Here is a 13,189-nt window from a genome sequence, read left to right as displayed (position 1 = left end):
GCACTCGCCATCTATTGGATTTTTGCAGAGTTACACTTGGCATTTGCCATATGGCATTTGCAATCAACTTTGAATGAAACAAAGTCCAATTGAGTGGTATTGGACACCGTGTATATGTTTCGTACGGTGCCAATATGTTCCCATTCATTTTTGTACATTTCAGGGGGGTGTTCCCTTACAAACTTTAGGAATACCTTCAATAAGGGATCATAGCTTTCACCTGGATTCACCTGGTCAGTCTGTGACATTGAAAGAGCAGGTGTCCTTAATGTTTTGTATACTCAGTGTACGTGTTCTCACTGTGCTTCATCTAATAGCAAAACCAATATATAGCTGTGAGCAACAGGGTTTACAAGATGACAGAAAGGACACGAGATCAGTTGGATAGCAAAGCAAGCACTATACCATGTGACTTTATTCATTTACGTGCAATCCGTGAAAGCATTACCATGTTTATTTTTCAATACCAAAAGTGAAGTTTTGTCTCGTGTTGTAAGTTGGTTACCTTTGAATCCAGCAGGTAATCATTCTTAAAGTCCTTACTTAACCTGTTGAACCTATGGGGGCGCTGTGTCATTATTGGATAAAAAGACGTGCCCGTTTTAAGTGCAATATTTTGTCACGAAAAGATGCTCGACTATGCATGGAATTGACAGTCTTGGAAAGACACAACTCTGACGTCTCCAAAACTGCAAAGATATTATCTGTGCGTGCCCCAGAACTAATGCAACAGGCGAAACCAAGATGAAGTTTCATACAGGAAATGCCCCGGATTCTGAAGGCGCTGTGTTCCAATGTCTCCTTATATGGCTGTGAATGCGCCAGGAATGAGCCTGCGCTTTCTGTCTATTCCCTGAGGTGTCTGCAGCATTGTGACGTGTTTGTAGGCATATCATTGGAAGATTGACCATAAGAGACTACATTTACCTGGTGTCCCGCCCGGTGTCCTGTGTGCGTAATCTGTAGGTCCATGCGCGTTCCATTTCTTCAGAATTTAAAGTAAACTGCCACGATGGATTTGATCGTCGATAGATATGTGAAAAACACCTTGAGGGTTGATTCTAAACATCGTTTGCCATGTTTCTGTCGATATTATGGAGTTAATTTGGAAAAAAGTTCGTGTTTTAATGACTTATTTTTATTTTTTTTCCTTACCCAAACGCGATGAACAAAACGGAGCGATTAGTCGACACAAATAATATTTTTTGTAAAAACGGAACATTTGCTATCTAACAGAGTATCCTCATTGAAAACATCTGAAGTTCTTCAAAGGTAAATGATTTTATTTGAATGCTTTTCTGTTTTTTTGTGTAAATGTTGCCTGCTGAATGCTAACGCTAAATGCTACGTTAGCCATCAATACTGTTACACAAATGCTTGTTTTGCAATGGTTGAGAAGCATATTTTGAAAATCTGAGATGACAGTGTTGTTAACAAAAGGCTAAGCTTGAGAGCAAATAGATTAATTTCATTTCATTTGCGATTTTCATGAATAGTTAACGTTGTGTTATGGTAATGAGCTTGCTGATAGATTTACACAATCCTGGATACAGGGGTTTTTTCGTAGCTAAACGTGACGCAGAAAACGGAGCGATTTGTCTTAAAGAAATAATCTTTCAGGAAAAACTGAACATTTGCTATCTGAGTCTCCTCATTGAAAACATCTGAAGTTCTTCAAAGGTAAATGATTTTATTTGAATGCTTTTCTGTTTTTTTGTGTAAATGTTGCCTGCTGAATGCTAACGCTAAATGCTACGTTAGCCATCAATACTGTTACACAAATGCTTGTTTTGCAATGGTTGAGAAGCATATTTTGAAAATCTGAGATGACAGTGTTGTTAACAAAAGGCTAAGCTTGAGAGCAAATAAATTAATTTCATTTCATTTGCGATTTTCATGAATAGTTAATGTTGCGTTATGGTAATGAGCTTGAGGCTGTAGTCACGATACCGGATCCGGGATGGCTCGACGCAAGAAGTTAATGTATTGAGTTTATAATCCAATTATGGGGTCAATTTGACTAATGGTTTAGATTTGTGTTTATTGGTATATTGTGGTCATCTTTGAATTCTGGGAGCAGCAGTCTAAGGCGCTGCATCTCAGTGCAAGAGGTGTCACTACAGTCCCTAGTTTGATTCCAGGATGTCCAGACGTGATTGGGAGTCCCATAGGGCGGTGCACAATTGGTCCAATGTTGTCCGGGGTAGGCCGTGATTGTAAATAAGAATTTGTTATTAACTGACTTGCCTAGTTAAATAAAGGTTAAATTGTAAAAATTCAATCTGTTTTTGTAAATTATTTAAATCTCAGTTGGTACACTCCACATTAGCATTCCAAAATACTTCAATACACTCTCACAGATGTAATACGCTGACCGCTTAAGCGGCAGGACCCAAATAAAATAGCCACTTTTCAAGTTCAAACTACATAAAAGGGCAACTATGTGTGATTATACAGATATACTTATCACAATTACATCACATTGTTCGCCTGCATAATTTAAACCTAACACTCATTTGCATGAGACAAAGTCCATTTGATCAATAGTAATTACTCTAGTATCCCTATGGTGCCACTAGTGCCAATGACATCTATAGTGCCACCAATTCGTCTGGTGCACCCATCTAAGGTTGCAGTGACTTTATATTCATATAAGATCTACATGACACATTTCATTGCCCCATGTCCATCGGTTCAGTTCTTATAGCCCTGGTGTGATATGGTGCAATCTAGTGGTGTACCGTTGCCGACTTTGAATGCAGCACCTTATAATTCTAAAATTCATTAGAGGCTAATTCATGGAGTCTATATACCAAATCTTGAGTCAATCTGACTTAAAAACATGTTGCTGCATTCAAATATGGCTCCATTGTACCTATAGGTGTACTATAGCAAATAGGATAATGCTAAAAATATTTTTTGAAATAACATTTTTCAAAAGTATTTGTAGCATTAGCATATTTGTAGCATTAGCATATGTGCTAACATGCATCTATAGGCACAAAGGTCTCAAAAACCATTAGACTGATGTAATGAGTCTAAATACAATATCTGAAGTGATTCTGACATTTTTCATGAGGATAAGGTAAATGCAGATGATTTTGAGCATTAGTGTTACACATGCAAATAATGAGTTGTTAAAATCTTTTAGGGCTAGGCATCCAGCTAGCGGGACAACTTCCGGTGAAACTGGAGGGCGCGCAATTCTAATAAATAATCATAAAAAGTATGGATTTGAAACATTTAGGTACATATAAGTGTCTTATATCGGTTGAAAGCTAAAATTCTTGTTAATCTAACTGCACTGTCCGATTTACAGTAGCTATTACAGCGAAAACATGCCATGCGATCGTTTGAGGACGGCGCCCCACATCAAAATATATTTCCACCGGCACAGGTTTCATAAATTCACAAATAGCGATTAAATATTCACTTACTTTTTGAAAATCTTCCTCTGATTTTTCATCCAAAGGGTCCCAGCTATAACATGTATTGTCATTTTGTTAGATAAAACCATTTTTTATATCCCAAAAAGTCTGTTTAGTTGGCGCCATCGATTTGAGTAATCCACTCGTTCAACATGCAGAGAAAGGAATCCGAAAATCTACCCCTAAACTTTGTTTCAACAAGTCAAAATAAGTTTCTATTTACTTCTCAGATACCCTAAAATGTAATCAAACTATAATATTGCTTACGGAAAGACGTATGTTCAATAGGAAACTGGTTTTAGCAGGTGCGTCCTGTCTTCATGGCGCACAAACACGAATTTCCAAGACTGTATCCCTGTACTAAAACGGATATTTCTTATTCATTTTTGAAGTTACAAGCCTAAAACCTTGAACATAGACTGCTGACATAGACTGCTGACGTTCCTGTGGAAGCCATAGGAATTGCATCCAGGGAGCTAATTTTCAATATGAACTTATACTTGCCATTCTAAGAGGATGGTCTCTCAACAATAACAAAAAATTCCAGTTGGTTTTTCTTTGGATTTTCTCCTACCATATCTATTGTGTTATATTCTCCTACATTATTTGAACATTTCCACAAACTTCAAAGTGTTTTATTTCCAATGGTACCAATTATATGCATATCCTGGCTTCAGGGCCTGAGCAGCAGACAGTTTACTTTGGGCACGTCATTCAGGCGGAAATTGAGAAAAAAAAGGGGCCTAGCCCTAAGAAGTTTTAATAATTTCCTTGTTTTTTGAAATATCAATACCAAATTCAGTATGTTTCATTTTAGGGATGGCCATGATAGCAATGATACGTTTCAAGTTGATAAGCCACTGTGGAGTCGATTTACATTGTTTTAAATGGACAAGGGAAATTACATTTTTTATTTGTCAATAACTTTTGTTTGTTTTGGCCAATCCCTTAGTTTTTGAACTAAATTAAGACATGTACAATAGGCATACATTCCACATTTGGTGTGTACATTCAGCAAATTGTAGCATATTAGTGCATGTGCTAATATGCACCTACTGGTATAGTGTGGACATCTTTGAATGCATCAACGTAGGGATTATTATGACCAAAAAACACATTTGCAGTGAATCTGACTTTTAGTCCATGAGAAGATTCTTTATACTTATTTTAAGCATTAGCGTAACAAAAGTAAATTGTTAATAGTTTCCTTATTTTTTAGGATATCAATGCCAGACTTGGTTCATCGTGGTAATGTCTCTGACTAACTTAAACGGTTTCAAGTTGATAGGCCATTGTGGAGTGGATTTACAAATGATTTAAATGGACACATAAATCAGATTTATCAATAACTCAGCCATTCTTTACTCATGGCCTCTAGTGTGCTTCACTGTGAACCCTGAATTACCTGTATTGTAGTTGAGATTACATTAAAAGTACAAGTAATCCATGCTGTTTAATATTCTGCACAGATTATTATAACAACTGTGAAGATCTCCACAGACCTGCAACCTTTGCATACTATCTTGAACATGCACGCTTTCTATGATTACAGAAGAAGATCTTTATAGTTACAGGAACCTCAATAAGTGGCTCTGGATGTGTTACTAATTTTAAGGTTGAATAAATACTGTCACATTAGTTTGTAAAATAGCCTAACTTTAGGCTATTAACTGTATTACAAAAGTTATATTTGTAATACAAATATCAACATTTAAAGGAGCTGTATCTAATGCTTAGATAGTTTAATCTGAGGCACAAGCTTAATCCTATTCTTGAAATGATATTTTTGGTTTAGTTGGAGACGTGAATCCAACATATAATTTGTTAACTTGTGGACAAGTTAATAGGCAAAAGTGCATTGCAAAAGTGATATTGAATTGTGTTTTGTTGTCCCCACAACCAAATATCAACATTTGAAGAAGTTGCATATTTTGTACCATTGACTTCGTCTGACTTTAATTCCAGTTTATCAACCATTTAATAATTGATATGTTGAAATAACTGTTCCATCTCAATCAAAAATATAAGTTAAAGATCATGACAAAATCAAATCAAACTTTATTTAAAATGCATTTACTGTTTTATTTAATTTAATTTAGTTATATTATTTTAAGTTAGATGTTTGGCTGAAATGGAGACGTGAATCAAATCAAACTTTAAACACACTTTAAATAAAGTTTTGTAGATGACTTTGCAAATTCTATAACAATAATAATATTTATAATATTAATAATAAAAGGCTAAATATAGGCCTAAATAGTATCATTGATGATATATGGCATATAAAGTATGCTTAAATTTGTTCTGTTAAACCCATCTCTTGAAATTACTTCGATAACAACAGTGAATCTATTTAGTTATTAAGAGAACGCTCAATAATCATTCTCACGATAACAAATTGGTATTAGTCAGTGACATATTCTAAAGCTAAGTAGAGCTTAACTTTTACGGATGAAAATCGTGCCAAAGTAAACTGCCTCTTACTCAGACCCAGAAGCTAGGATATGCATATAATTGGTAGATTTGGATAGAAAACTCTAAAGTTTCTAAAACTGTTAGAATAATGTCTGAATAGAACAGAACTGATTTGGCAGGCTAAACCCCGAGGACAAACCATCCAGGGAAGAAAACAAATTGCGGTCATAGGATTTCCCAATAAATTTACAATGGGAAACCCTATTTATGAGGAACCTGGTTGCAGTTCCTATGGCTTCCACTAGATGTCAATAGTCTTTAGAAATTGGTCGATGTTTTTCTTTTGAGAAATGAAGAAGTACCAATTCATTCCATGTGTCACTCTGAAGTTCCCTACTATTTAGGTACTCGTGCACGTTGTTTTTATCCGGTATTAGAAAAAGTTTATCCCATCTTAAATTTTATCGATTATTTACATTTTAGGATAACTGAAGTTGGATTAGGAACGTTGTTTGAAATGTGTTGGACTAAGTTTACAGGTAACTTATTAGATACTTTGTAGTCATGTTGGGCGAGTTGGAACCGGTGTATTTCTGAATCAAACAAGCCAAATAAATGGACATTTTGGGGATATAAAGAAGGAATTTATCAAACAAAACGATCATTCGTTGTGTCTCTGAGACATTTGGGATTACAAAAAGAAGAGGATCTTCAAAGGTAAGGCATTTATTATATCGTTATTTCTGACTTTTGTGTAGCACCTGCCTGGTTGAAAAATGATTTTCATGTGATAATCGCATGGTCTGCTTTCGCCGTAAAGCCTTTTTGAAATCTGACACAGCGGCTGGATTAACAAGAAGTTAAGCTTTATTTTGATGTATTACACTTATATTTTCGTGAATGTTGAATATTGATATTCCTGTAATTTGAATTTTGCGCTCTGCAATTTCACTGGATGTTGTCAAATCGATCCCGCTAAAGGGATTGGCACGTGAAGGGATCACTAAGAGGTTAAAATCCTGGACGAGAGACCAAATGCATAGCTGTAGATAGATCAGCTGATCAGCTTTCTGATAGTGGATATAACGTTGAAGATCTGATGTTGTTTCAAATGTACAAATTGAACAAGGTTGAATTTGAAAAAAGTTATGACTATGTTGAAAATCCTGTGGTTTAAATTTTACCCTCAAAACAACAGTTGATGACTTTTTGCAAATCCAATGTATTTTCCACCTAGATTCCATGTCTCAATATGGGGACAAATTACGTTGAAACAACATTGATTCAACCAGTTTGTGCCCAGTGGGGAGTGTCTGTACTCTGTGCGAATGCCAAAAGGATCCACGGGTCAGCACACTGACTCATAGTCCCAATCGGTGACATTTCATTTTAAAGTGAGCATGACCAGCAGAAGAAACCTGAAGATATTCCTGCACACTGCTTGCTTTACAAAGGGATTCTCCACTAATCTGCCTCTCTGTGTGTCTCCTCCAGGGTCTCCCCTACAGTGTGTATGTGTGTCTTCTCCTGTGTGTGTGTGTGTGTGTGTGTGTGTGTGTGTGTGTGTGTGTGTGTGTGTGTGTGTGTGTGTGTGTGTGTGTGTGTGTGTGTGTGTGTGTGTGTGTGTGTGTGTGCGTGCGTGCGTGCGTGCGTGCGTGCGTGCGTGCGTGCGTGCGTGCGTGTCAGTTTGTCTCCTCCAGTGTGCCTGTCTCCTCTACCGTGTCTGTCTCCTCCAGTGGGTCTGTCTCCTCCAGTGTGTCTGTCTTCTCCAGTGTGTCTGTCTCCTCTAATGTGTCTGTCTCCTCTAGTGTGTCTGTCTCCTCCAGTGTGTCTGTCTCCTCCAGTGTGTGTGTGTGTGTGTGTTTTACAGGAGGCTGCTGAGGGGAGGACGGCTTATAATAATGGCTGGAATGGAGTGAATGGTATCAAACACATGGCAACCATGTTTATCATGTTTGATGAGTTCGATACCGTTTCATTTATTCCATTCCAGCCATTACTATGAGCTCGTCCTGCCCAATTAAGGTGCCATCAATATCCTGTGGTGTGTGTGCAAGTCTGTGTGTTTCCTCCAGTGTGTCTCCTTCAGTATCTCTTCCCATCTCTCTCTGTCAGACTCACCAAAGCCACAAAATGCAGCAGGTTCATGCCAGGTTTGTTGGCCTTGGTGTCGGCCAGCGAGAGGAGCGATGACAGCTTGAAGCCCACGGCATTGCCCGCGTAGCCACCCTGCGGGACAGGGAGGAGGATAAACAGGCAGTGGTGAAATAAAAGCCATTATCCCACCTTAGCCATCGTCATATCAGACAGATAAGGAGTGAGGGAGAGAGGAGAGATGGGGGGGAGGAAAGAATGAGACAGATGTCACAGATTGATGGACAGAGAGAGAGACCGACTGAGTGAGTGAGAGAGTGAGTGATTGAGGAGAGAGAGAAAGAGAGGAAGAGAGAGTGAGGATAGATAAATAGAAAGGGGTGGGGTGGGGGGAGGGAGTGAGAGATAATGGCATCGTTGATTTACAGCGTTCATGATGTTTCCAGCCTGCAGGACCAGGTGGAGGATGGCGTGTAGTTCCTCACAAGTCATCAGCTCTACAGAGAGAGAGAGAGGAGAGAGGGGTCAATACAAACCCATAGCTCACAGAGCATTCAGCAGCAACCTCCATCAGATCTGGGTTTCAAATACTTCAAAAATCGATTCAAATACTTTACCTGTGCCTAGTTGACCTTGCCTGGCTAACTAATAAAAAAGTTCCAAAACTGCAAACCCCGCCCATCTGGCGCTCCAGGCAGACTCAAGCAAATGCTCAAAGTATTTGGAAATACTTTTCAAGTATTCAAGTACCCCCATCAAACACCATCTCTGTTTGGAATTAACTTCCACCATACACTTCCACTACAACTCAAGCTAGTTTTCAACTGAGGTATACAACTGTATGGAGATGATGTCATAATTCCAGCATGACTGTAGGCCTATTGATATTTCAAATACTGTACAATACAGCTAGCTACTCATTAGGAGTAACGTCAGCCCACACCAAGAGTCTGGTTTCACAAGTAATCACAATCAGGAAGTAGCTTGTCTGTGACTTGACCTTTGTTTAAATAGCGAATGGACAACAGCTTAACAAAATGCATCATATATATGTATATGCACATCCTAGATCAAAAGCTATTCATGATGAGATGGAGTAAACACAAAAAACGCCCACAAAATAACGACGGAAACTTGCTGTGGAGCAGGTAAGCAATTTAATCTGTATAAGAAAGTCGTTAAAAGAGCAAATTGAATTTTGTCATAATAGCATGGTTTAATCATAATGAAAGACAAACACACATACTGTGCTGCCAGTCACAGTGTAGGGTGCGAGACGCAACTGACATTTTGAGGGTGAGGAGAGAACGAGAGAGGATGGCGGAAGCTTGCCTTGAAGCGCTGGGCATCTTATGTTATGCATTATCTGTATTAGGTCCACAGAATTATACCTACGGAGCGGCTTCTATGGAGGAACTTTGAACTTTGAACTTTCCAAGTTGGTTTAAAGTTGGACCAGAGCAAACGTTAGCTAGAATTAGCTAGAATTAAAAATGCGTCTTACTTTTTGTATCTAATCAATCCAATGTGAAACCTGATAACTATAGTATCCTTAACAAGCATTGAAAATAGTCTATCCATTCTTCTCTAATTTAACATCTCTGCCTAATTTCTGAATTACGCTTGTAATGTCGTCAGTAGGCTACAGTAACCTATGCTTCAGAGGGGAGGGGCATGTAGCCTACACACACACGCACACCCACTGGCAAAGATTTCCAGCTGGCAGGCAGACTCTGGAATACGTTTCTGAGTGACAGAATGAGGGCTTTGCATAGGAGCTTTGTTGTGATTTTTGTCGGACTGGAAGAAAATGCCTAGAACGTAAGATAATATTATTAACCTGTTCCCATGCTTTCAAAATAACAGTTCTGTTACGGAACTGTCACACCCTGACCATAGAAAGCTGTTTATTCTCTTTGTTGGTTGGGTCGGTTGTGTGATTTAGGGTGGGTTATCTAGGGGAATTGTATATCTATGTTGGCCTGATATGGTTCCCAATCAGAGGCAGCTGTTTATCGTTCTCTCTGATTGGGGATCATTTTTAGGTAGCCATTTCCCATTGTGCTTTGTGGGATCTTGTCTATGTATTGTTGCCTGTGAGCATTAGTCTAGCTTCACGTTTCTTTGTTCGTTTTGTTCTTTTGTTCTTTGACGTTTTCATTTCCAAAATAAAGGATGGAAACATACCATGCTGCATCTTGGTCTACTCCAAATGTGACAGGAACAGTATACAGCACTTTTGTTTGTTGGTTTGGGTTCTGTTCCTCAAATAATTTTGTTATTTTCAGTTTTTCTGTTCTGTTCTGCTGTTCTGCTGCTATCACTCATCTACTTTTTAAATCTGTCCAAATACAGCACCAGCTCATATAACACGCACGCACCCGCACATACACACTGGGTCCTTGTCACACCTCAGAGAAGTGACTCTGGGTCACCAGTCGACGATGTGTGGCAGCGCCAGTGGCCGATGGTGGGGCAGTGGTGTGTCATCATCATTACCTTTGGTGGCCACGCGGATGACATCGATCTCATGGCTCATCACAGAGCAGGACTGAAAGAACTCCTCACGCAGGACCATGGCCTCGATGCGCAACTCAAACCTGGCAGGGGCGACAGAGAACAGGGGGTGTCAGATTCACTGGCACAGGGCACAGAATAGTGCAATTTGCTATACAACTCCAGGCCCTCAGTCTCGTGGGCCAAAGCACTGCTGGTTTTCATTCTGGTTTTCATTCTTCTAATCTGGTACTGATTTACACTTGGCCTTGATCAATTAACTACCAGGGAGAAAAACAGCAGTGGCTTAGCCCTTGAAGCAAAATAGAATAGACCTTATGTACAGTACCATATACTACACACCCTTTTATTTAATTGAAGTAAGTACTCAGTCAATTTCTCAAACCTGCATAATTTATGCTATAGCATATAACCATGCATTTTCCTTTGAGCAAATTCAATTGCAGAATGAACAGTTGTGGGTACCTGAAAAATACTAGCAAGGTAGGTAGACTCATGGCTGATTTGATTGATAAGTGAATCAAGATTTGATTGATTCATGCAGTAACAGGGACGGAGTGAGTTCAGAAATTGTCTCGGGCATTTCTAACACTAAGTTTTTCCTCGAGGCCCCCACACCGGCCCATTTATTTTGTTGAGGCCCTCTTTATTAGGTAAATAAGGATCCTTCTGCATCAAAAAAAGGCTAAAGATGGACCAGCATTTGTCCAAACTGCCCTATTGCCAATCCGTTTCTGAGCTGTAATACCAATGAGTGTAGTTTACCGAGGCACCTGGATCAACAGGTACATGAAGGAGTCTGCCAGGGTCAGTTTGCTGGAGTCCCCTTTGAACGCCCTCAGTTTCTTTACCTGTGGATACGACAATAAACATACAAACATGTTCCTGTGTGGCTCAGTTGGTAAAGCATGGCGCTTGCAAAGTCGGGATCATGGGTTTCAATTTCCACTGGGGCCACCCATGTACAAATGTATGCACACATGACTAACTGTAAGTCACTTTTGATGAAAGTGTAATAATATTATTAATTTTATTTTGTGCTCCAATAAGTGCAATCCATAAGAAACTAACCTCAACAACACAAATTTACCTTAAAAATGTGATGTACAAAGTAACTTAGAAAATGTCTGTCATTGAATTAAATCATTGAATGATCGTGCTCCATCCATTTGAGAATGATTTAAAGGTATTTATAAACTGGGTGGTTAGAGCCCTGAATGCTGATTGACTGATAACTGTGGTATATCAGACCGTATGCCACGGGTATACCAAAACATGTGTTTTTACTGCTATAATTACATTGATAACCAGTTTAGATCAGTAATAAGGCACCATGGGGGTTTGTGGTATATGGCCAATATACCACGGCTAAGGGCTGTGTCCAGGCACTCCGCGATGCGTCTTGCCTAAGAACAGCCCTTAGCCATGATATATTGGCCATATACCACACCCCCGTCGTGCCTTATTGCTTAATTATATCATAGACATAGAGGAAGCCTATGCAAGCTGGGCTGTGCTAGTATCCTATTCAAAAACTGTGGTGCATTGGTGCCTTGTTTGGCTGGTACATTGTGTGTGTGTGTGTGTGTGTGTGTTTTTCCCTCTCTCTCTCTCTCTCACTCTCACACACACACACGCACACGCACACACACACACACACACACACACACACACACACCTCTTCAGACTCGGGCAGGAGTTTGAGCAGGTCTTTGAGGAGTTCAGCTCCGTACAGCTTGCCATTTCCCTGGCGAATGTCCTCGACGATGGAGTGATTGGACCTGGATGAGATGGACAAAGTGATAACCGATATAGTGCATTATGATGTGGTTATAATGCATGACAAGATTTGTTATAAGCATGTACAGTATTATATTATCTTATGAACATCTCATAAGGTGAATAAAAGCCATTTTGAGCCAGTTGACAATTTGGTGCAATGAGACTTAACACACTATAAGCCTTGTTCTAAGAGGCTCTTATGCGCTCATTACAAGTTATAAGCATTATACCCGTTGGTCAAAGAAACATACCATATTATACACCTTATAATAGAACATCCTAAAGGCTCATACAAAACAAGTTATAAAGCCGGTACCACTTATGGCTTAAGTGGTACCGAAACAGTCAGTTCAGTTCATTGGTAAACCACACAGGCTCTCACTCTCTGTTTGTACATAGCAGTAAATCCAGCCATTCCTCACACAGGCACTCCGATGAGTGAGCCTAATGCCCAGGCCTGATATGGATTTATGAGCCATGGGACTGGAGAATCCATTAATTGAAAGGGGTTCAGGGAGATGTGGTGGGAGCCCGTGCAACTGCAACAACATGCCGCTAATTCAGTAAAAATGAATTCTGTGGACATTTGTGTCATATCAAATTCGGGAGAATCACTTAAAATATGATATTCTCATTGGAGATTAACTGAAAGGGGGAGAATGTATGTTTCAAATGTCTAGTTAGCTTAGTTAGCATTATCAATCTGCCTATTGTCTGCATTCAAGGTTCCCATCGACATGAATAACGAATAACATACTAAGTAGTTAGAGTTTTACTGTTAGCAACATGCTAGCTGAGAATGGCTGGAGGCAATGCTAGCCACTTGCAAAAAAAATGGCGATATACTGTACTACACTAGCGACTGTGTTACATAAGCGAAAGTGTCCAAATCCAATGTGGACAAGGTAGTGTTGATAGGTGCTCTTGTGATAAGAGTCAAATGCTATGAAAAT

At 39.3% G+C, this 13,189-nt stretch overlaps 1 protein-coding gene across 1 annotated transcript in view; it reads right to left on the bottom strand.

Annotated features, from left to right (window-relative positions):
* LOC115146746 (FH2 domain-containing protein 1-like) overlaps positions 1-13,189 on the bottom strand; it is a 43,184-nt gene that overhangs the window by 15,943 nt on the left and 14,052 nt on the right. Inside the window, exons 3-7 of the mRNA XM_029688800.2 lie at positions 12,133-12,235; positions 11,220-11,305; positions 10,437-10,537; positions 8,364-8,434; positions 7,965-8,072 (exon numbers count right to left, since the gene is read on the bottom strand). Of these exons, the coding sequence (XP_029544660.2) occupies positions 7,965-8,072; positions 8,364-8,434; positions 10,437-10,537; positions 11,220-11,305; positions 12,133-12,235 (469 nt within the window). The remainder of the gene's footprint in view (positions 1-7,964; positions 8,073-8,363; positions 8,435-10,436; positions 10,538-11,219; positions 11,306-12,132; positions 12,236-13,189) is intronic.

This window comes from Oncorhynchus nerka, linkage group LG18 (assembly GCF_034236695.1).
Source record: "Oncorhynchus nerka isolate Pitt River linkage group LG18, Oner_Uvic_2.0, whole genome shotgun sequence".
Taxonomy (NCBI): domain Eukaryota; kingdom Metazoa; phylum Chordata; class Actinopteri; order Salmoniformes; family Salmonidae; genus Oncorhynchus; species Oncorhynchus nerka.
Note: the sequence above shows the minus strand (reverse complement) of the source record. Positions and strands in the feature narration are given on the sequence as shown.